At 52.7% G+C, this 19,874-nt stretch overlaps 3 protein-coding genes across 9 annotated transcripts; 1 reads left to right on the forward strand and 2 right to left on the reverse strand.

Moving 5' to 3' along the window:
* Positions 1 to 162: 162 nt before the first annotated feature.
* On the reverse strand, positions 163 to 10,884 carry BORCS8 (BLOC-1 related complex subunit 8). 6 transcript variants are annotated; one of them, XR_013554267.2, is made up of 7 exons: positions 10,763 to 10,850; positions 8,883 to 9,020; positions 8,050 to 8,162; positions 7,502 to 7,566; positions 3,856 to 4,008; positions 1,721 to 1,796; positions 163 to 1,390 (listed from the first exon to the last, which is right to left on the reverse strand). XR_013554267.2 is itself a non-coding variant. In XM_078443195.2 (7 exons), exons 1-6 carry the CDS (start codon positions 10,797 to 10,799, stop codon positions 1,763 to 1,765), a joined length of 498 nt encoding a protein of 165 aa, XP_078299321.1. In that variant the 5' UTR covers positions 10,800 to 10,850; the 3' UTR covers positions 163 to 1,386; positions 1,721 to 1,762. The 6 variants fall into 6 exon arrangements, 5 of the variants coding, with proteins under 5 accessions (XP_078299321.1, XP_078299319.1, XP_078299320.1 ...); XM_078443195.2 differs by having other exon boundaries at positions 163 to 1,386; positions 3,898 to 4,008; XM_078443193.2 differs by having other exon boundaries at positions 3,898 to 4,008.
* Positions 10,870 to 17,560, forward strand: RFXANK (regulatory factor X associated ankyrin containing protein). Of its 2 annotated transcripts, none has more exons than XM_060630737.3 (10): positions 10,870 to 10,999; positions 11,674 to 11,813; positions 12,314 to 12,508; positions 14,595 to 14,678; positions 14,826 to 14,891; positions 15,112 to 15,212; positions 15,382 to 15,507; positions 15,892 to 15,958; positions 16,347 to 16,427; positions 17,336 to 17,560. In XM_060630737.3, exons 3-10 carry the CDS (start codon positions 12,322 to 12,324, stop codon positions 17,404 to 17,406), a joined length of 783 nt encoding a protein of 260 aa, XP_060486720.1. In that variant the 5' UTR covers positions 10,870 to 10,999; positions 11,674 to 11,813; positions 12,314 to 12,321; the 3' UTR covers positions 17,407 to 17,560. The 2 variants fall into 2 exon arrangements, with proteins under 2 accessions (XP_060486720.1, XP_060486721.1); XM_060630738.3 differs by having other exon boundaries at positions 10,945 to 10,963.
* On the reverse strand, positions 17,335 to 19,073 carry NR2C2AP (nuclear receptor 2C2 associated protein). The gene is made up of 5 exons (XM_081792350.1): positions 18,744 to 19,073; positions 18,486 to 18,576; positions 18,145 to 18,250; positions 18,000 to 18,068; positions 17,335 to 17,734 (listed from the first exon to the last, which is right to left on the reverse strand). The coding sequence occupies exons 1-5, from the start codon at positions 18,779 to 18,781 to the stop codon at positions 17,619 to 17,621; spliced, it is 420 nt and encodes a 139-aa protein (XP_081648476.1). The 5' UTR covers positions 18,782 to 19,073; the 3' UTR covers positions 17,335 to 17,618.
* Positions 19,074 to 19,874: the final 801 nt, after the last annotated feature.

Here is a 19,874-nt window from a genome sequence, read left to right on the forward strand (position 1 = left end):
GTCAGACGCCAGGGGAGACTGTGACTTGACCCTAGAAAGGTTACCAATCACCCTGTAGGGAACAGTTTGGGGGGAAAGTGCGGGGTGGAAGGCTCTGAGAGGGGCAATGGGGCAACAATTCTGAAGAGGAAGCGGGCAGGGCCTGTAGGGATAAAGGCAGGATCAGGAGAAGCCACAGAGAATTTTATTCCAAGGGGGCGCAGCAGCAGAGGGACAGCAGATGACAACAGGGTGTGGGGAGGGCAGCAGGGCGGTGTCCTTGAGGCTGGATGGTGGGAGTGACGAGGGCAAGGAGAAGGGAGTGGAGAGATGGTGGGGTGTAGGCCCAGGGCTGGTGGGCAACACTGCGTGGGCCACTGGGGTGAGCTGCTGGCCCTCTTGGTAGCCCCTCCTGCCCCAAGTCCTCCCAGATGCTCCCTAGGCAATCCCACAGCCAGCGGGATTCCTCACTACCCCCAGCCGGAGAGCTAAGCCTGGCACACAGTAGGTGCTCAAAAAGTACTTCAACTGCACACACATGAATTCTGCTGCCTCTTGTCTCTGGACACTGTGGCTCTGGGGCTGTGGAGGCCCCATCCCACTCATGCCTCCCAAGCCCTCTGAGAGGGCCTCTGTGGCACAGAGCGCCATCGCAGTGCCTGGCAAATGGGCGGGGCTTTGAGAACTACAACAGCCAGAGCTCAGGAAGTCCCTCAGATGCCGCCGATCTGCCGGGGTCTGCCCTACATGGGCGCCGAGTAACAACGTGCCAGGCCTTTCTTGGCACCATGCTCTCCTCGCACAGTCGATCACACCTCCCGGTATTGAGGCCTTCCTGCAGTCCTCTCCCATCGGGTTCTTGGCCTGGCCACGTGGCTGGCCTTGACCAATGGAGCATCCGCAGTGTGAAGCAAGAAGAGGTCGGATGGGCACAGGCACACGGGGGCTGCCCTCTGGGCACCCGGTCACCAGGAGAAGCCTAGGCCGGCCTGCTGGGGAGGCCACGCGGAGGGGAACGGACCCCCTGCTGCTGACGGCACGGGTCCAGATCCAGATGTGTGAGCGAGGCCACCTCTGACTATGAGCCCCTTTGAATTCTGATGAGTGCCAGATAGTTGTGAAGTCCAGAAAAACTGCCCAGCTGAGCCCAGCCCAAATCGCAGGACTGTAAGCAGCCAAATGACTAGGGTTGTCAACCACTAAGTTTGGGGACAGTTGGTCATGCAGCAGTAGCTGATTGCTACAACACACATCACTATGCAGCAGCACCCTCTGCTGCCTGCTGAACCACTCTGACGGAAGGGAAAAGCAGAGACCAGAGAGGGGAGGGACTTTCTCAGGGTCACACAGCTGGCCAGCAGTGCAGCGAAGATTCCTGAGCTGGGTGGGTAGCCATCATGCTGGGCTCTGCCTGAGAGAACGCGTGTGAGTAAAACAACCAAACGTGGGCTCCCCTTTCTGTCTTGGCAGGGGGAACACGGGATCGAGACAGGGCCTGCGGCCTGGAGAAGGGGCAGGGAGTTGGCACAGAGAGCACGAGGGAGATGAGGGCTGACCACGTCCTGAGTAGCAGAGGGCTGAAGGTCCCTACCACCCGGAAGCCTCCCACTGATGCAAGTATCCTACAAGCCCAGGGAGAAAGCCCAAGAGGTTAGACGAGCAGGTCCCTTCTTGGACACCGAGAGGGTGGGTTAGTTCAGAGCATGGAGTACAGAGGCTCACGACCCCACTTGACACTGACCTGAGCCAGAGGGGCCAAAGCACCTCCAAGTCTCTTCCGGGATCAAGCTGAGGAGGGCAGGGGTGGTTCGTCAGGGCTGGAACAAAACATGGGCAGCGTCCTTGAGGCCAATGTCAGAGGCCATCGGGCATGCTCAGTTAGGCTGGAGATGGGTTTGGGTTACCTTCTAGTCCCCTAAGACCCCCGGCCTCAGCCTTCAGGGCATCCTCTGTAAAAATGGGACCAGCCACCCACTTCAGAGGTCGTGGTTGGGACTCATGCAGGACTGGGCACTTCAAACCCGCAGGGCTTGCCAAGAGAAGTGTTAAGCAGCACTTTAAGCTGCTAGAAGCATCTTTCAGAAGCAGGCACAAGCAAGGCACCTAAAGCACTTGGGAAACCATGAATTAAAAATAAATGGTATGGGGGGGGCGCCTGGGTGGCTCAGTGGGTTAAGCGCCCCACTTCAGCTCAGGTCATGATCTCACAGGTCGTGGGTTCGAGCCCCACATCAGGCTCTGTGCTGATAGCTCAGAGCCTGGAGCCTGCTTCCGAGTCTGTGTCTCCCTCTCTCTCTGCCCTTCCCCAGCTCACGCTGTCTCCCTCTCTCAAAAATAAACATTAGGGGCGCCTGGGTGGCTCAGTCGGTTAAGCATCCGACTTCAGCTCAGGTCACGATCTCGCGGTCCGTGAGTTCGAGCCCCGCGTTGGCCTCTGGGCTGATGTCTCAGAGCCTGGAGCCTGCTTCCGATTCTGTGTCTCCCTCTCTCTCTGCCCCTCCCCTGTTCATGCTCTGTCTCTCTCTGTCCCAAAAATAAATAAACGTTAAAAAAAAAAAAAAAATTAAAAAAAAAACATTAAAAAAAACTTAAATAAACAACACATAAATAAATAAATAGATAGATAGATAGATAGATAGATAAATAAATAAATAAATAAGGTATGGGGGAGCCTGGGCGGCTCAGTCGTTTAAGCATTCGACTCTTGATATCAGCTCAGGTCATCATCTTGCGGTCATGGGATCAAGCCCCACGTCAGGCTCCACACCGAGAGGAGCCTGTTTGGGATTCTCTCTCTCCCTCTCTCTGCCTCTGTCAAAATAAATAAATAAACTTAAAAAAAAAAAAAAAAAAAAAAAAGGTAAAAGCTATGGCTTTTTGAGGCCCTACCGTGCGGGGGGCGCTGTGCACACCACACAGCAAGCTCTGGCCCCAATGGCTTGCACCAACCTACAGCCGGGCAGCCCAAGGCAGACAGTTCTTTAAAGCAAAGGAGCCCAGATCAACCCATGTCATGCTACCCTCTGTGAGACGATGGCTGCACGTCCATTCTTACACATTCACCAGGCTTTTTTGTTTTTGACAATTCCTGCGTCTCAGTTTTCAGAACAGTAACACAGATTTTTTTTTTTTTTCTTTCTAAATGTCTGGTGGGGGACAGGCATGCCAGACCCAGTCCCAAACTGCAGGAGCCGGACATATATCAAAGTAGAGTTACAGCTGACAGCACGTGCACATGTGCCCAAGTGCATGTTTATTAAGTTATAATGACGATATGACAAAAACTCTCTCCCCAGGGTGCGAGGACTGTAAGTGCTTTTCATTTTTAGGCCATCTGGTCCTTGGCTTGAAGCCTCCTTCAGCTCCAGGCAACCTCCCCTGAAAGCCTCGCGGGCTCTGTCTCCCTCTTGCTCACCCACTCCAGCCACACTCGCCTCCTAGATGTTCCTCCAACACACCCAGATCACCATCCCCAGGGCCTCTGTCCTCACCGCTGTCCAACCCGGAACCCCCGCCCCGGGCCACCTCCCATCTGCATGGTGCTCAGGCCTCTGCTCCCACCCCCTCAGAGAGGCTCCCACCTCCCTTTTCTTCCTTTGCACATCTGAAATGCTCGTCTGTTCCACGTTTACCTGGCTGCCATACGCCTCCCTGTGAGACCACGAGTACATGCGTATTGGCCACCGCTGCATCCCCGGTGCCCAGCCCAGGGCCGGGCACACAGCAGAGCTCAGGACCTGGGTGCTGGGCGGCTGAACTCTCCCGTTACAGATGCCAAAGGACGAGAGGAAGCCACCAGGCACCACGAGATGAGGAAAGGGAGCTGTCTAAGGAGTGAGGAACAGCAGTTCCTGGCTGAGAAGCAAAGGTCCTTACAGCGAGGAGGCTGAGAGCAGGAGCGGGTGGTCCCGGAGCTACCTGTGGCTCTGGGCGGCAGCATTCATGTGGTCCCGGATGCTGATGGCCTGTTTCAGAAGACCCTCCACGCTGCGGAAGTAGACGCTGCTGTCAACAAGGTTCTTCACAGCACTGAAATGGGAGGATGGACCCAGTCGGTGCCACCCCGCCTTACCCTCCCCTCCCTGCGCCTGCCCATGTAGCCTCCCAACCAGAGGTTGGTGGGGGCGCCTGCACGGGCTCAGTGCTCAACAGGCACCCCAGGGATTCTGTGGGCTTATCCGGGGTTTAAAGTTTTGATTTCCCTGCCACACCTCGATGACATCTATGCGACAGAGCGCACGATGGCCAGAAGCAGCTATTTTTTTGAAAGTTTTTATTTATTTATTTATTCATTTAAGTAATCTCTACACCTGACGTGGGGCTTGAACTCACGACCCCAAGATCGAGAGCGAGTCACATGCTCTTCCGAATGAGCCAGCCAGGCGCCCCGGTTGCAACTTTTACATCCTGCTGCTAGACCACCTGATGTTTTGAAGAAGCGATAAACATGTAAAAATGGCCTTTTAGATAACCTATTCCTGCCTCTGAAGGAAGCTTATCAACTCAACTGTGAAGAGCTCTGGAGGTGAGCTTAGAGGGAACCAGAATAACTCACTACTAATTAAGGGGACACCACTGCCAAGCTGTGCTAGCCTCTGGTGTTGGTGCCAGACTAACAAACATCTAATGAAAATGCCCCTTCCAACAGCACAACAGGAAAATATTCACCAGGCCACGCAGGGCCCTGCTAATGCCAGCAACTCACCTGCATAGCATCTGCAGTAAAAATAAAAGTGTCATTTTAAAGCTGTTCTGTTAAAGACAAAAAACTCACTCCTATTTATTATCAGTCAGGGACCGGCTGGAAAACGGCCATGAGATCAAAGCGGGGATTGGGGGGCTATCGCCTGCTCTGTTAGCTTGTTCATTTTAGCACTACCAAAATGCAGTCAGCTTTTCTAGTGTTTGCCCACCTGGATGAAAAGCTTGTTTTTATGGGAATGCAAACTGGTGCAGCCACTCTGGAAAACAGTATGGAGGTTCCGCAAAAAATTAACAATAGAACTACCCTACGACCCAGCAATTACCCCACTAGGTATTTATCCAAGGGATACAGGTGTGCTGTTTCGAAGGGACACATGCACCCCCGTGTTTATAGCAGTACCATCAATAATAGCCAAAGTATGGGAAGAGCCCAAATGTCCATCGATGGATGAACGGATAAAGAAGATGTGGTATGTATATACAATGGAGTATTACTCGGCAGTCAAAAAGAATGAATTCTTGCCATTTGCAACTACGTGGGTGGAACTGGAGGGTATTATGATAAGTGAAATTAGTCAGAGAAAGGCAAATATCATATGACTTCACTCATATGAGGAATTTAAGATACTAAACAGATGACTAAAGGGGAGGGAAGCAAAAAGAATATAAAAACAGGGAGGGGGACAAAAACAAAGAGACTCTTAAATATGGAGAACAAACAGAGGGTTACTGGAGGGGTTGTGGGAGGGGGGATGGGCTAAATGGGTAAAGGGCTTAAGGAATCTCCTCTTGAAATCATTGTTGCACAATGTGCTAACTAACTTGGATGTAAACTATGAAAAATAAATAAACTATAGGGGGAAAAAAGCTTGCTTTTATAAGTTCCCTCTTGAATAGTTTATCCAATTTAGTATCTATAAATTCTGCATCAACTACGTACAGCATTGTCAACAACCAAAAGGGCTTTTTCATGTCCATAAAGGAAACATGGTCCCTTAGCATAGAGAAATTCACATCTCCCTAGCGAGAAGTGCTCAGAGCTCAGAATACACTGGCCTCATGCTTACCTCAGCATGGCCCGGTGGAACTTTCTGGAACATGACGGACACATTCTTTATCCGCTGACATGGCTGCTAAGCCCTTGAAATATGGCTAGTGAGACAGAGGAGCTGAATCTTTTATTTCATTTTAATGCATTAAAATTTAAGTGTCACCCGCAGCCCGGACTCCTTCACTGAATGGGGCAGCTAGAGGAACCGGGACAAAGTATAGACTCTGACATGTTCTTCCTTTGACCTGGGCCTTGCTGGTGAGCCCACAGCTGCGCAGGAGCTGTCTGGCAGACGTGAGAGAGAAACTCCCATTTGTTTTCTACTCTTTACTTGAGCTAATGAGGGTGTTGGAGGCCACCATCCTCAAGAAAATGCCATCCGTCTGGAATGCCTTCTGTCCCAGTGGAGGGGCCAAGGCGGCTGATGGTAGAGCACTCAGCTCAGTACCCTCAGCAGCAGGACCTCCTGTCAAAGAACCTTCGTTCACACAACAGAAACAGGCAAGCAAACCCCATGGTTCCACAGATTGTACTGCTGGGGTGTGTCCAGCCTCCATGAAAATGACTTAGTCCACGCAAAGGGCAAATGGCACTTCTAAATAAAATTGCCAAACTCGCGAGGCAAACAGAACAAGCCAGGACATTAAGTATAGTCAGGGGAACCAACTGAAGAGGGGGAGGCAAGGCCAGGAAAGGTGCGATGATGAAAAGAAACACTGGCTACTACTTTTTACTCTGACATACATCTTTCCCTTGGGACTGGGAGGTGGGGAGGGGGGGGGGGGATCTGAAGACTTAGAAAAAGCTAAACACAAAATAATAATAATAATAATAATAATAATAATAATAATAATAATAATAATTAAATGGTACCCTCACATTCACAGCAGCATTATCCACAGTAGCTAAAATGTGGAAGCAACCGAAATGTTCATCAACAGATGGATAAACTGAGGTGGGTCTACACAATGGAATACTACTCAACCTTAAAAAGGAAGGATAATCCAACACAGGCTACAGCATGGGAAGACCTGGAGGACAGCATGCCGAGTGAAAAGAGATGGACAGAAAAGACAAATACTGTCCGACTCCATTTATGTGAGGTCCCCAGATTCATACACAGAACATAGAATGGTGGGTGCCAGGGGTCAGGAGAAAGGGAAGGGGGGGGTTAGTGTCTGACAGGGAGAGTTTCAGATTTGCAAGATGAAAAAAATGCTGGCAATGGAGGGTGGGGATGGCTGCACGTGAATGTATTTAATACCACTGAGCCGTATACTTAAAAATAGTTAAGGTGGCAAATTTTATGCGTCTGTTATACACTAAAAAAAAAAATTGGAAAGAAATAAAAATTTAAAAATAATCAGCTGTATTTGTTCTGTGGCCCTCCTCTCAGCTGCCGTCCACCCCACTGGCCAGTCTGTGGTCCTGGATGTGGGAAGGAAAAGTCCCTTGAGGCACCACTGGCTCCCTTCCCAGATGGCATCTCCCCTAAACCTTTCCACCCCTTCCTATGACACATGGGGAGGGGCTCCACTCGGGAAGAAGCCTGCCTGAGGCACATGGGGGATGGGCAAATGGTGAGAAGCGCAGGCCTGCATTGGAACCTGCTGTGTGGCCAAGTAAGTCGAGATCCACATGCCTCAACTCAGATGCGTTTGGCAGGAGAAGGTTCACTGGAGAGCTGGCTGAGATGCCCGAGTGCCCAAGAGGTGACCCTGGGGCATACGGGGACAACCCCGGCAGTGGGGAGGGTACAGAGCTTACCTGCAGGCATACTCCACTGTGTAAATGGCTCCCTGGCTCTGCTCCTCCCATCGCTGCATGTCAGCCTGTGGGAGACAGGAAGCTGTTAGCAGGAGGGCTGCTACCTCCACCCTCTCAGTTCCTGGGATGGAGCACCTGATCACCCATCACCATGGCGACAGAGACCAGCCCCCTCCATCCTGATCTTTCCTCCTGAAAATCCCCTCCCTCACCGGTCTGGGCTTTCCGCCAACACGTGGCTACCATGCCTCAGGGCCTTTGCACCGGCAGTTCCCTCGGCCTGGCACATCGGTCCCTCGGGTCCTCATGCGGCTGCTTCCTTCTCGCCATACAAGTGACAACAAATGCACATCCGGCCACCCCCTTCTTCCAAATCTGCCCCCAAATCTGTCCACCCATGGCCTCAACCTGTCTCCGTGACCTCGTGCCTCCTTGCTGCTGTCCCAGCCTTGACTCCTCCCCCAACAGCCCCTGTCCCACGTAGCAGGCCCCAGATCACGAGGTGAGGACTCTGGGGGAGGTCAGTGGCAGGGGTAAGCGGGGCTCACCTTATGCTGGGCCAGCTCAGGCAGAGAGCGGCGCACGTGCTCCTGCAGCCGGTACAGGGCCACGGATGGCTCATTGGCCAGGACATAGACACTCTCAGTGAACTTGTCTGTGACTGGGCCGAGCAAATCAAAAGTTGGGGGCCGGGGTGGGGGGTGGCAGAGCAAGGGAAGGGCGGCAGAGACACAAAGAGACAAAGCATAAGACTCTTGACTGCTTAATCCGCGAGTCCAGCCAGAGCAGCGAGGGGTGTCCAGTGTCCACTCAGGAGCTGGGTCACCTGTGGTCCCAGTGATGGGTTGAAGGAGATAATCAAGAAAGGCTTCGCTCATCATGATGTTAACACATCCAGTGAACTCATGGTTTTTCCCCTCCCAAGCCCACTTGTAGTAGACACTGCTTCTGTCCACTTGGACCCTCTCACATTCCCTTTATCCCAAGGAATGAATCTGAGACTCTTCTTCGAGGGTCCTACCAGTTACTGGACCTAAAAATGCCTGGAAGCTTAGATCGCTGGGTGGCCTTCAGCCATGACTGACCATCAAGGGGTATTAAAGGCCACATCTCCTGCTGTCTGTTGGGACAACGTGGAGGTGTAAATCATCCTTCTGAGTTCTCCTGAAGCATCAGGCTGAGGGTTTGCCCTCAGATCACTCCTTGCTCAGCTTCCCCTATCTCCCCTGTGAAGTTCTCCTGTCCTGGTAAGTTAATTACACAGAAATCCTTACCCCACGTCTGCTTCGACAAATGACATTCCCAGCCAGTCAGTCATCTACACCCTCCCATCCATGACAGATCCTGCTGGTTCTGCCTGAAAACAAAGTCTAAATCTCACCTATTCTTACCACTACACTGCCCACACTGGTCCAGGCATGGCCACCTCTCACCAGGACGCCAGATTCAGCTCCTTCCTGGTCTCCCTGCTTCCGCTCTGCCAACAGTCCAATCTCCAAACAACAGATGGAGTGATCTCCTAATGAACATATCAGATATGTCTCTCCCTTATTTGAAACCCTCTTATGGCTCCCATCAGCCAGAGTGTAAAATCCACCTAACTTACTACGGCCCATAAGGCCCTGTATGTTCTTCCTGCTGTTAACTTCCCTGCCTTCCTCACCATCCAAGGCACAGTGGCCTCCTGGCTGCTCCTTGGACACTCCCAGTACTGTCCAAAAGAACTTTCTGAGATGACCGAAAGGTTCTATAATCTATAGTGTCCAATAATGTAGCCACTAGGCACATACGGCTGGCTACTGAGCACGTGGCTGAAATGTGAAATACGACTCACAAATTGAATTTTATTTTTTTGTTTAAATTTTAATTCCAATAGAGTTAACATACAGTGTTATGTTAGTTTCAGGTGTACAATATAGTAATTCAATGATTCTACACATTACTCAGTGCTCACCATAAGAATTTTAAGTTTTACCTAATTTTAATTAACTTAAATACCTATAAATACTGTGATCAGTAGCTGCTGTATTGCTGCACAGCTTGTTCTGCCACTGACCCTCTCCTTCCCCCATGGGCTTCTCTTTATCCCTCATGTCTCAGCTCCTGGGCAAGGCCTTCCCTGATCACCACGCTTAACCGGATGTCACTTCCATCTCATTCTCAACCTCAGCACCTTGTTCATTTCTCTTATAAATTCTCATTCTTTATTACATTACATTTTTACAAAAAAAAACAAAAACAAAAAAAGTTAAAGCTTGGATTCTTGAGGGCAGGGGCTTCTGGGAGCCTCAGTTTCCTTAGCTGTAAAAATGGAATAATAGTACCCACCTCAAGGTTTGCTACAGAGATGGACCCCATGCTATGCCCAGTGGAGTGTAGTTAACAAGACAGAGAACTCTGGCGCATCTGGGAGTCAAGGGAGGCTGTGCATGAGTCTGGCTAGTGTCAGTATGTCTAGCTCACTGCAACGCCCTCAGTAGGGTAGAGCCCATCCTGCCACCTCCAAACTGAGTGTACTCTTATCCCTCTTAGTCCTCCTGGTTTGGAAAATGAGCATAAGAGCTTACCCTTCAGTGCTGCTGCAAAAAAGATGGAATGAACTATACTTGCGCCTTCTAAATAATTAACTAGAGGGGTGCCTGGGTGACTCAGTCGGTTAAGCAACCAACTCTTGATTTCCGCTCAGGTCATGACCTCACAGTTGGTGAGTTCAGCCCAGCATGGGGCTCTGCGCTGACAGTGGGAAGCCTGCTTGGGATCCTCTCTACGTCTCTCTGCCCCTCTCCCACTTGTGTTCTCGCTCTTTCTCAAAAATAAACTTAAAAATAATAACTAGAAATAACGTGTGTCATAACAAAAACCTTTATGATTTAACAAGTCTGTGGCGTTTGGTAATTTGTAACTATGTGACTTACAAATATTCGATGTTAACGAAAACCTAAACAAATACGTAACCGCATACGGAAGTAACACGCACAGCGATTGCCACGTCACAGGCGTTCTTTCAATGCATTACAAATAGCAGGTCACTGAATTCTCACAACAAACCTATGGGGGCAGGGAGAGACTATTATACTTCCCATTTTACAGATGACAAAATCGAGGCACGGAGACACTCTATAAAGGTTTTTAAACTAGTCAGCGGCCGAACCAGGATGCAATGGTGGTCCAATTAGTTCCCCCGCATGCTCCCTCCAAGCCTTTGCCCCCTCCTGCACTCTGTCAGGTCACCCTTCTGTCCAGCCCGGGGCTCAACACAACCTTTCTTTCCCTTGAGTTGCATCTCCGGTTCCTCCATAACGACCGCGTACAGATTCCGAGGACCGGAAGCGGAAGTCCGGCTATGGGGAAGGCTTCTCAAACCTTCCCCTACGAAACCAGACGCCGTGGTGCTCCAGTTCCGGTGCCAATTGGCCTGCCCTCCTCACTACTTCGTGTACCTTGACTGGAGAGGAACCATGAGTGAGAGACTGGGGAAGGAGGCACACCAGTAGACGGGTGAGGAAGGGGCGGAGACCCCCTGAAGCTCCAGGAGGGACACCCAAGCAGGAAGGGGCAAGGGCACCCTCCCTTCACGAACTCCCTTTTCCGGGAGCAGACGAATTAGGGAAACGCTCCAAACATTGTCCACTGCGGGCCACATAAACGGCCTCTTTGTACCCTCCTATTGCCATCAGATTCTTGCACATGCTCACACGCCCCCAGGACCGCAAAGAAGACATTGTTGTGAACGGGGGCGACAGTAGTGTTGCCCCTTTAAGTCCCGACACCTCGACTTTTCCCCGCCCACCACCTTCGTACAGGAGAGAGCCCCGCCCGCCCTGGAGCAACTGGAGCCTAGCGTCTCCCTCAGGAAAAACTTATGGGTGGAGCTGGGGGGTAGTGACGCAAGACTGTCTCAATGAAATCCTCTGAGCCCTCTGAGGCTCCACCCATCCCTTCAGACCCTGCCGGGCTCCCTCCAGAGCTGCCTGGACAAGAACGCGCAGGCGCAACAGCATTGCTTGGGCCCCAGCGGAAACCACGCCCCTCCCCCAAGTCTTAAAGGGCCAGTAGCAGCTTCTATTGCTCTTGCCTTTCGGCACTTTTGGGGAGGCAGGGTGCGCAGGCGCAGTGGGGTGCTCTGAGGTGGGGGTAGCGGTCGCGTATCAAGTTGCTCTCTGTCCCGGCAGAAGAAACCAGGGCGCTGAGGATCCAGGTTCCAGCTTGCTCCCTCGTATATCAATTGAAGGAGAAAAGTTTGTGAATTGGGCCCCCAAGTTTTGGGGGACCCGGACTCGCGGAGTGGGGTGACAGACGAGGCTCGTTTGAGGTGAGTGGACCTTTCGGATCTGTTTGGGAGGGGCCGGTGGGATGGGACCGATCACACTTTGTTGAGCAGTCACTTATTCCGGGGACCCCCCCCCCCCCACCACACAAGAAAAAAATAACTACAGTGAACGTTTTTTAAGCTCTGCCCGTGTATCAGGCCCCCAGCTTTGCTATGTACAGGCACGGTGCTAAGACCTCATTTCCCCATTTGATTAATGAGGAAACTGAGGCTCAAAGAAGTTAAGTCATGTGCCCAGGTGCTCACAGCTTATAAATGATGGGATTCGAACCCAGATAGCTGAACCCATTTTAAGTAAAGCATGTTGTATGTGCCCTGGTAGTGGGGGGAGTAATGAGCCTGAAAAGCAGTTGGACTGTGGTTTTAACTTCCCGCTGAGCTTGAGTTTACCCACCCTTACTGTGAAAGGCCGGGTATGCTGTTGGTGCCTACTTAATAGGAGTTGTTGATAATTAGCTGTTATCTTTTGGCGCTTCTGCCAGCTTCCCCCATGGAGCCCACCCAGCCGGCAGAGGACCTCAGTCTGACCCAACAGCTCCCCATCCCAGAATTTGGGGACCCTGAGGACCCCAGCGATGAGGCCCCTGATGGCTCAGACACTGTGGTGCTCAGTCTCTTCCCCTGCACTCTGGAGCCTGGGAATCCTGAACCGGATGCTGGTGCCTCCTCACCGCAGGGTAGGTAGGATATTTCCCCTGGACTCCTGCCTCTGGGATGCAAGGACAATGGAATGTCAGGCTCAAGACAGGACCTCTGTCTTTATGTTCCATTACCCAGAATGTGTCTTCCCTCTCCACCCAGTGAGGAATTGCTTTATCTGTATATATATGATGGCTAGATCCCCATAACATAAAAGTTGCTATTTTAACCAGACTTGCATACAATTCAGTGGCGGTAAGTACATTCACATTGTGCATAAGCCCCCCACCCCCACTCTCTCTGTTGTTCCAGAGCATTTCCGTCACCCCAGAAGGAAACCCAGTCCCCATGAGTAATCATTCTCCATCCCTCCTCCCCTAGCCCCTGTCAATCACTAATCTTTCTGTCTCTATGGATTTCCCTGTTCTGGATATTTCATATAAACGAATCCTACAACATGTGGCCTTTTGTGTCTGCCTTCTTTCATTCAGCATGATGGGTTTTTTTCATTGTTTTAAGTTTGCTTTATTAAGTTTGATTATTAAGTAATCTCTACACCCCATGTGGGGCTTGAACACATGACCCTGAGAACAAGAGTTGCATGCCCCTCTGACTGAGCCAGCCAGGCGCCCCTCGGCATGATGGTTTGGAGGTTTGTCTGCATTTGCAGCATGTGTTGGTGCTTCATTCCTTTTATGACCCAATAATATTCCATTCCAGACCACATTTCTTTTATCCATTCATCCATCGATGGACCCTTGGGTTCTTCCTCTTTAGGTGATTGTGACTAGTGTTGCTGGTACATTTGTGTACCGGTGTTTGTCTGAACAGTTGATTTCAACTTTTGGGGGTAGATACCTAGGAGTGGATTGCTGGGTCAGATGGTGATTCTGTTAACCCTATTAAGGATCCAAGGATTTCTTTTTGTTTTGTTTTTTTTTTTTTTTTTTTTGAGAGAGAGAGAGAGAGAGAGAGAGCATGAGCAGGGGAGGGGCAGACTGAGGGAGAGAGAGAATCCCAGGCAGGCCCTGCACTCTCAGCGCAGAGCCTGATGTGGGGCTCAAACTCACGAACTATGAGATCATGACTTGAGCTGAAATAGACCAACTGAGCTACCCAGGTGCCCCTCAAGGATTTCTTTTGACTGGAGTCCTTGAACACGTCTAATTCAGTCCCTCCTGGGGCCTTGGTCCCTGCTGTTCCCTCTGTGTGGAACATTCTACCTCTTCCCAGGGCTGGTTTCTTCATCTGGCCAAGCTCTCAGTTGGTATCACCTCCTCAGAGTGGCCCTCCCTGACCATCGTGTCTGAAATGGACTCACCCCTGGCCCTCCCCTCTTTCCATTCTCTTCTACCTCCTTCTTTTTTTTTTTTTTTTTGTTTTAAGGATACTCTTTTTTTTCTTAAGTTGTTTTTATATATATTTTTAATGTTTTTATTTATTTTTGAGACAGAGAGACAGAGCATGAGCAGGGGAGGGGCAGAGAGAGAGACCCAGAATCCAAAGCAGGCTCCAGGCTCTTAGCTGTCAGCACAGAGCCCGACGCGGGGCTCGAACTCACAGACTGTGAGATCATGACCTGAGCTGAAGTTGGACGCTTAACCGACGGAGCCGCCCAGACGCCCCATTTTCTTAAATTTTTTTTAACATTTGTTTATTATTGCGAGACAGAGAGACACAGAGCGTGGGCAGGGGAGGGGCAGAGAGAGGGGGAGACACAGAATCTGAATTAGGCTCCAGGCTCTGAGCTGTCAGCACAGAGCCCGACGCAGGGCTCAAACTCACAAACTGCGAGATCGTGACCTGAGCTAAAGTCAGTCGCTCAACCAACTGAGCCACCCAGGTGCCCCTCTTCTACCTCCTTCTTATTTCTCCTGCTTATTTCTCTCCTTCTGTCTGACTCCCCCCTCTTGTCGATGTACCCCTTGAGGGCAGGGACTATGTATCGTTTGCCCAGAACATCGCCAGGTGTAGAGGAGAAAGGTGCACCCAGGTATCCAGGAGGGCAGAGTGAGTGAATGGTGCAGTGAGGCACTGTCTTTGGTAGCTCCGAACCCCGAGGGTCTGGTCTGAAGCCTCAGAGACATACTAGGAGCAAACTGAGGCCCTTCCTCTCTCTTCCAGGAGGCAGCTCCCTGAAGCACTCCACAACCCTCACCAACCGGCAGCGGGGGAACGAGGTTTCGGCCCTGCCAGCCACCCTCGACTGTAAGTGGGCCTCCAGTCCCTAAGGCGGGGAGAGGTAACGGGTGCTAGTAGGTAGCAGGGGCCGGGAGGAGCAACTCTGGATGGGGTAAACTGAGGCATGGAGCAGGGATGGGACAGGTGAGGACTCTGCCTCTCTCTGGCCCCTAGCCCTGTCCATCCACCAGCTCGCGGCCCAGGGGGAGCTGAGCCAGCTGAAGGAGCATCTGAGGAAAGGTGTGTGTCCACACCTGTGGTGTGTCCGAATGTGTCTGACCACACGCGCTGGTGTGTGCATGTGGGTATTGAAATGACCGGAGTCTCCACAAATGGGCCTGTGTCCACCCGTGTGCTCCCCCTCATGTCTGACCCCAGCCACCTGCCCTGTCCCTGCTCCCACAGCGCTGGGGAGAGTGGGCAGGGGTGCATCCCAGTGGTACCACCCCCCTCCTGCCAGGCGACAACCTCATCAACAAGCCGGACGAGCATGGCTTCACCCCCCTCATCTGGGCCTCCGCCTTTGGAGAAATCGAGACTGTCCGCTTCTTGCTCGAGTGGGTGCGTCCCAGCCCAGCTGAGGGCTTCCCAGGAACTTGAGGGTGGGCTGGGGTCTCGTCCGAGTCTGCTGGTGCCATGTCTTTAAGAAGGGGCTGCCATGGGTACCCCAGGATTCCAGGGGATGCCCCCACCCATCCCATCACCTCTGTCTCTATTCCCCCTACCACAGGGTGCTGACCCCCACATCCTGGCCAAGGAACGGGAAAGCGCCCTGTCCCTGGCCAGCATGGGCGGCTACACAGACATTGTAGGGCTGTTACTTGAGCGTGATGTGGACATCAACATCTACGACTGGGTGAGGCACCACCCACTGGCCCTGGGCACCTTGCAGGGTACCAGGCCTGCTGTGGGTGCTGAGAACACAAGACAGCCTTCTCTGAGCCTTACAGAGCTCCTAGTTTGCGGGGAGGGCAGCCGACACAGAAACAGCTGAAATGTAGTGAATAGCACTGTAACGGCAGACACACAGGCAGCGGCAAGAGCCCGGAAAGTGGCCTCCAGAGTCCAGGGAAGTCGAGGAGGGTTTCCTGGAAGAAGGAGTACCTAAGCTAAGACCCAAAGGGGGAACGAGGCCAGGTGTTGAGCAGGAGGAAGAACCACATTAAATTGGAGGGCTGGGGGTGTTGTGAGAATTTGGAAAAGACAGAATGTCGGTTGCCCTTGCCCCTGCCTTTGACAGAATGGAGGGACGCCACTGCTGTACGCCGTGCGTGGGAACCACGTGAAGTGCGTAGAAGCCTTGTTGGGTAAGTGGGAGTAGCAGCTGGCCCTGGGGGCCTCAGAGCCCCAGCTGGCCCCACAGGAACCCTGAGGGCCAGGGAGGGGTCCAAACTCTGCTCGAACAGCTCTTGGGATGAACGGTCACTACCTGAGTTTCCCAGAGGATTGATCTGGGGACAGGAGATGGTACCCTGGTGATTGAACACCCATACCCTTCATGCCTCAGGGACCCTGGAGGTGGGGATTCTATTGGCCACATTCTTCAGAGAGCTCAGGTTCTCATCCAAGCCTATAAGGGCAACCAGCAGACCTGTGGCTATACCGTGAGGGATCACTGGATCTCCCAAGTCTCCATGCCCCATTCTGGGCTCCCAGCCCCGCTGCCTCTCCAGTAACACCTGCTTTGCTCTGCAGCCCGAGGAGCCGATCTCACCACTGAGGCTGACTCCGGCTATACCCCAATGGACCTTGCCGTGGCCCTGGGATATCGGAAAGGTCAGCCTGAGACACATAGGGCAGGGACAGTGTGCCGTAAGCAGGTGACCACAGAGGGGTACACAGGACATCCCTCTCAGATGTCACATGCTAGCGTTGAGAGGGTTCACATTAGCAAACACGTGATGCCACTGTGTACTCACCTGGGCGTGTGCGGGAGGCTGACGTGTGTCAGTGACTGGGTTCATGATGAGATACACAGGCACTGGGAGGCCCAAAGGGAGGGAGGTTGGGATTCAGGCTGGAGGAACCAGGCTGGAGGATGGGATCCTTGCAGAGGCCTTGCAGGATAAGGATGCCAAGAAGGAGGGGCCAGGCCACAGAGGGTCACTGAAGCCAGCCCTCTCCATGGCAGGACGTGGGTGTAAGTAGGGACCATAGGCTGACCCCAGTTTGTTCCCCACTTCCCCCTTCGGCTTCCCCATCCACAAAATGGGGAGATCCTAATAGAACTGACCCCTTGGGGTCATGGAGAGATTGAGGGCCTGGGAGATTTCTCCTCCTTCCTTCAAGTTTTATTCCATTTGGGACAGAAGTCATTCCTCACAGCCCCTCTTATCCTTTCATAAAAGTCACCAGTCGAGAATTTTGTTTGGTAAAGATTTTTTTTTTTCTTTTTTTTACTCTAAAAAGCCTCCAAAAATGCATTTTTACAGACTTAGGGGAAATTGAGTTTCCTGGCGTGGGGGCCTCAGTCTTCTCAGCTGTACTCTGGGAAGGGTGTGGATTTCCCCACATATGAATTAGGTCCTCCAGGACTTGGAGATCCCCGTTCGTTCCCTGAGAGGCGGGTGCAGTTCTCATGCTGGGACACCCTGGCTCATCCCCCAAAAGAGGTGTACAAATGGCCTCTGTCTCTGCATTCTGCATTCGATTCATGGCCCACCTTTTCCCTTTCCTGTTTCCAGTGCAACAGGTGATCGAGAACCACATCCTCAAACTCTTCCAGAGCAACCTGGTGCCCGCAGATCCTGAGTGAAGGCTGCCTGCTGGGGACTCAGATACTCAGGGAACAAAACAGTTGACACAGAGCTGGGGGAACCCAGAACTGGCTTCAAAGGCAGCTCCTGGACAGACAGTGGGAGGGGATCCTTCCCAAGAGGAACCAATAAACCTTCTGTGCATAACCTGAAGGACTTCACTGTGCTTCCCCAAGGGCTTCCTGGAGGAGTTAGTTAGTACCCAGTGGCCTCACGCCCTCTCCCCCAGCACGCGCAGGTGGTAGATGACAATTCGGCCAAAAAAGTCAGCGGCGTCCTCAAATGTCACCTTCAGCCGGTCCACCTCGGCAACTGGCACAGGGAAGGTGTGAGCATAGGCAGTCAAGGGAAATAGGTAGTTCATCATTTCCCATCTGGCAGCCCCAGCTTAGACACCACCAATGTGCTGGGTGACCGGGCACACTGTGAGCCCTTCTGAGGCTCTCACACAGAACCGGTTACCATCAGCTCATTTTACAGATGGAACAATGGAGGTCCAGAGCCCACTTGCTCAAGGTCACATACCAGGGCCCACGGTTTTCAGAGGCACAGACCACCACCCCCGCCCCTCCCCAGAGGCCCAGGAAGGATATCTGAAGTGAGTTGTTGTCCTCAGGGTAGAAGTCCACAATCTTGCTAAGAGCCTCATTCCCCTGGGAACCTGCAACAGAGAAAGGGGCAGGTTGTGAGGCTGGGGTGCCCTCTCCAAACCCCCACCTTCCAGAGCCCTCCAGTACCTTCCAGGTGACCCCGGCGACTGGAGAAACCCCCCTGGAACTGGATCTGCAGCTGGGAGACACGGACGCGCTGAGGAAACTCTAGTATCACCCACTGGGAGGGGCCCTGGAGACAGGGAAACTGAGGCTCACAATCTGTCCAGGCTCAGACAGAGCCTGCTATGTGTGTCTTATTCCCACAGTCGACGGGGGGAGAGGTGGTGCGAGGGGCAGTTGGCACACGTTCCCTCCGTGACCAACTCTACTGTGCCCAGCTGGAGTGCTCCTTAGTTCTCAAGGCACCCTGGACTCCTGAATCTGATTCACAGGATGGGTGGAGGGTCCAGGGAGAGGTGCCTCACCTGGTCCGAGTTCCAGCACGTTTCCTCATTCTGATCGAACAGATGCTTCTTTCCAAACTGCCGAGTGTTGCGATTCAGCACTGAACTCACCCTGGAGGCACCAGAATAAGAGCGAAAAGACTGGCTAAACCCAGCGCCGAGGTCCCGCCCACCGGTGGGCCCGCCCCCTCCTCGCCTCCAGCTTACCCCGGCACCCCCAGCTCGGTTAACCCCGGGCTCAAGGGCCACGCCCGCCACTGCCCGTCCCCAGGGTCTCACCTGCTCACTGTCTCTGGACAAACCAAAGAGTGGGTCATCCCGGCTCCACAAAGCCTCGCAGGGCTCAGCCGGTGTAGCCGGTGTGCGTATGCCGACGCCAACGCAGCCACAGCCGTTCGACCTTGACCACGCCTCAGACTCTACAAAGGTTTCAAAGAAACTGCAGTGACCCGCGGCTAGATTCTCACAGCAGGTTCAAGTAAGGGAAACAGGTTTCCTGTGGGTTTCCGGGGGTCGCTCGGACTCCGAGCTTCAGTCTCTGCGAACAGCGCCGAGAACCAGAGCAGGACCCAGAACCACGAGGACACCGCGCAAGCGCACTGTGACTCAGACCTGCCCCTCCCATGCTCTCAGGGCAGGCTGCAATTTGAACCCCGCCCCGCCGCGCCCGCCTCTTAAAGGGCCTTCATCCAGTACTGAGTTTTCTTTTAGAGCTGGAGGAAGAAGGGAGGCACCTGAAAGAATTGTTTGCCAAGTTGTGTGCGGGGCGCCGTCTTCTGGTGCCTGCGGGTATAGAGCAGAGTATAGGGTATGGGAAGTCTGAGAGACTTCCTATAACGATATCTCCCTACCTGGGGAAGTCAGCCAAAACCCATTCCGTAACTGCTAATGCTGCCGAGCGCTTCATTGCCTCCCAGGGACCAAAGGAAGAGTTGAGAAAGAGGCCACGATGAGCGAGTCTTCGTCAGCCTCGTGTATCCCAGCTGCAACACAAGAGGCTTAGCCTCCAAATCTTTCTTCTTAGTAAATGCTGCCTGGGACAGGCTTCATGGAGGAGGGGGCGTGGGAAGTGGGTTTTGAAGGATGAACTGGGGGGAAGGAGGGGGTTGGCCATACCAGATTGCACAAAGGCTAAAGATTTGGTTCACTGATTCACTAAACAAGAATTCACTCCCTGCTGCCCAGCCCTGTGCTGGGTGGTGCTGGGGACTGTGAGAAGCCTCAGTGAGAAGCCTCCTCCATACCTGAGGAGCCCTCAATTTTGGTAAGACAGAGCTACACACACACACACACACACACACACACACACACACACCCATGCAGTCAGGGCTGAGCCAGACATAGGGCTGGGAGACCAGAGGCTCTACCTGGAGGAAGGGCTTCCTGGGATAGGGGATCTTGTGTCTGTAC

Source organism: Panthera onca, chromosome A2 (genome assembly GCF_046562875.1).
Source record: "Panthera onca isolate mPanOnc1 chromosome A2, mPanOnc1 haplotype 2, whole genome shotgun sequence".
NCBI lineage: Eukaryota > Metazoa > Chordata > Mammalia > Carnivora > Felidae > Panthera > Panthera onca.

What these genes read in the sequence shown, in the direction of transcription:
- NR2C2AP (XM_081792350.1), bottom strand. Translation starts at nt 18,781, where the DNA reads ATGACCCACTCTTTGGTTTGTCCAGAGACAGTGAGCAG. An exon ending in CGTGCTGGAACTCGGACCAG is followed by an intron (nt 18,251 to 18,485) that starts GTGAGGCACCTC and finishes CCCTGTCTCCAG; the next exon opens with GGCCCCTCCCAGTGGGTGAT. An exon ending in GGACAACAACTCACTTCAGA is followed by an intron (nt 17,735 to 17,999) that starts TATCCTTCCTGG and finishes CCTATGCTCACA; the next exon opens with CCTTCCCTGTGCCAGTTGCC.
- RFXANK (XM_060630737.3), top strand. Translation starts at nt 12,322, where the DNA reads ATGGAGCCCACCCAGCCGGCAGAGGACCTCAGTCTGACCCAACAGCTC. An exon ending in CCTGCCAGCCACCCTCGACT is followed by an intron (nt 14,679 to 14,825) that starts GTAAGTGGGCCT and finishes TCTGGCCCCTAG; the next exon opens with CCCTGTCCATCCACCAGCTC. An exon ending in ACATCAACATCTACGACTGG is followed by an intron (nt 15,508 to 15,891) that starts GTGAGGCACCAC and finishes TGCCTTTGACAG; the next exon opens with AATGGAGGGACGCCACTGCT.
- BORCS8 (XM_078443195.2), bottom strand. Translation starts at nt 10,799, where the DNA reads ATGGAGGAACCGGAGATGCAACTCAAGGGAAAGAAAG. An exon ending in CAGTGTAGTGGTAAGAATAG is followed by an intron (nt 8,163 to 8,882) that starts GTGAGATTTAGA and finishes TGCTCGGCCCAG; the next exon opens with TCACAGACAAGTTCACTGAG. An exon ending in GCTGCCGCCCAGAGCCACAG is followed by an intron (nt 1,797 to 3,897) that starts GTAGCTCCGGGA and finishes GTTTTGTTCCAG; the next exon opens with CCCTGACGAACCACCCCTGC.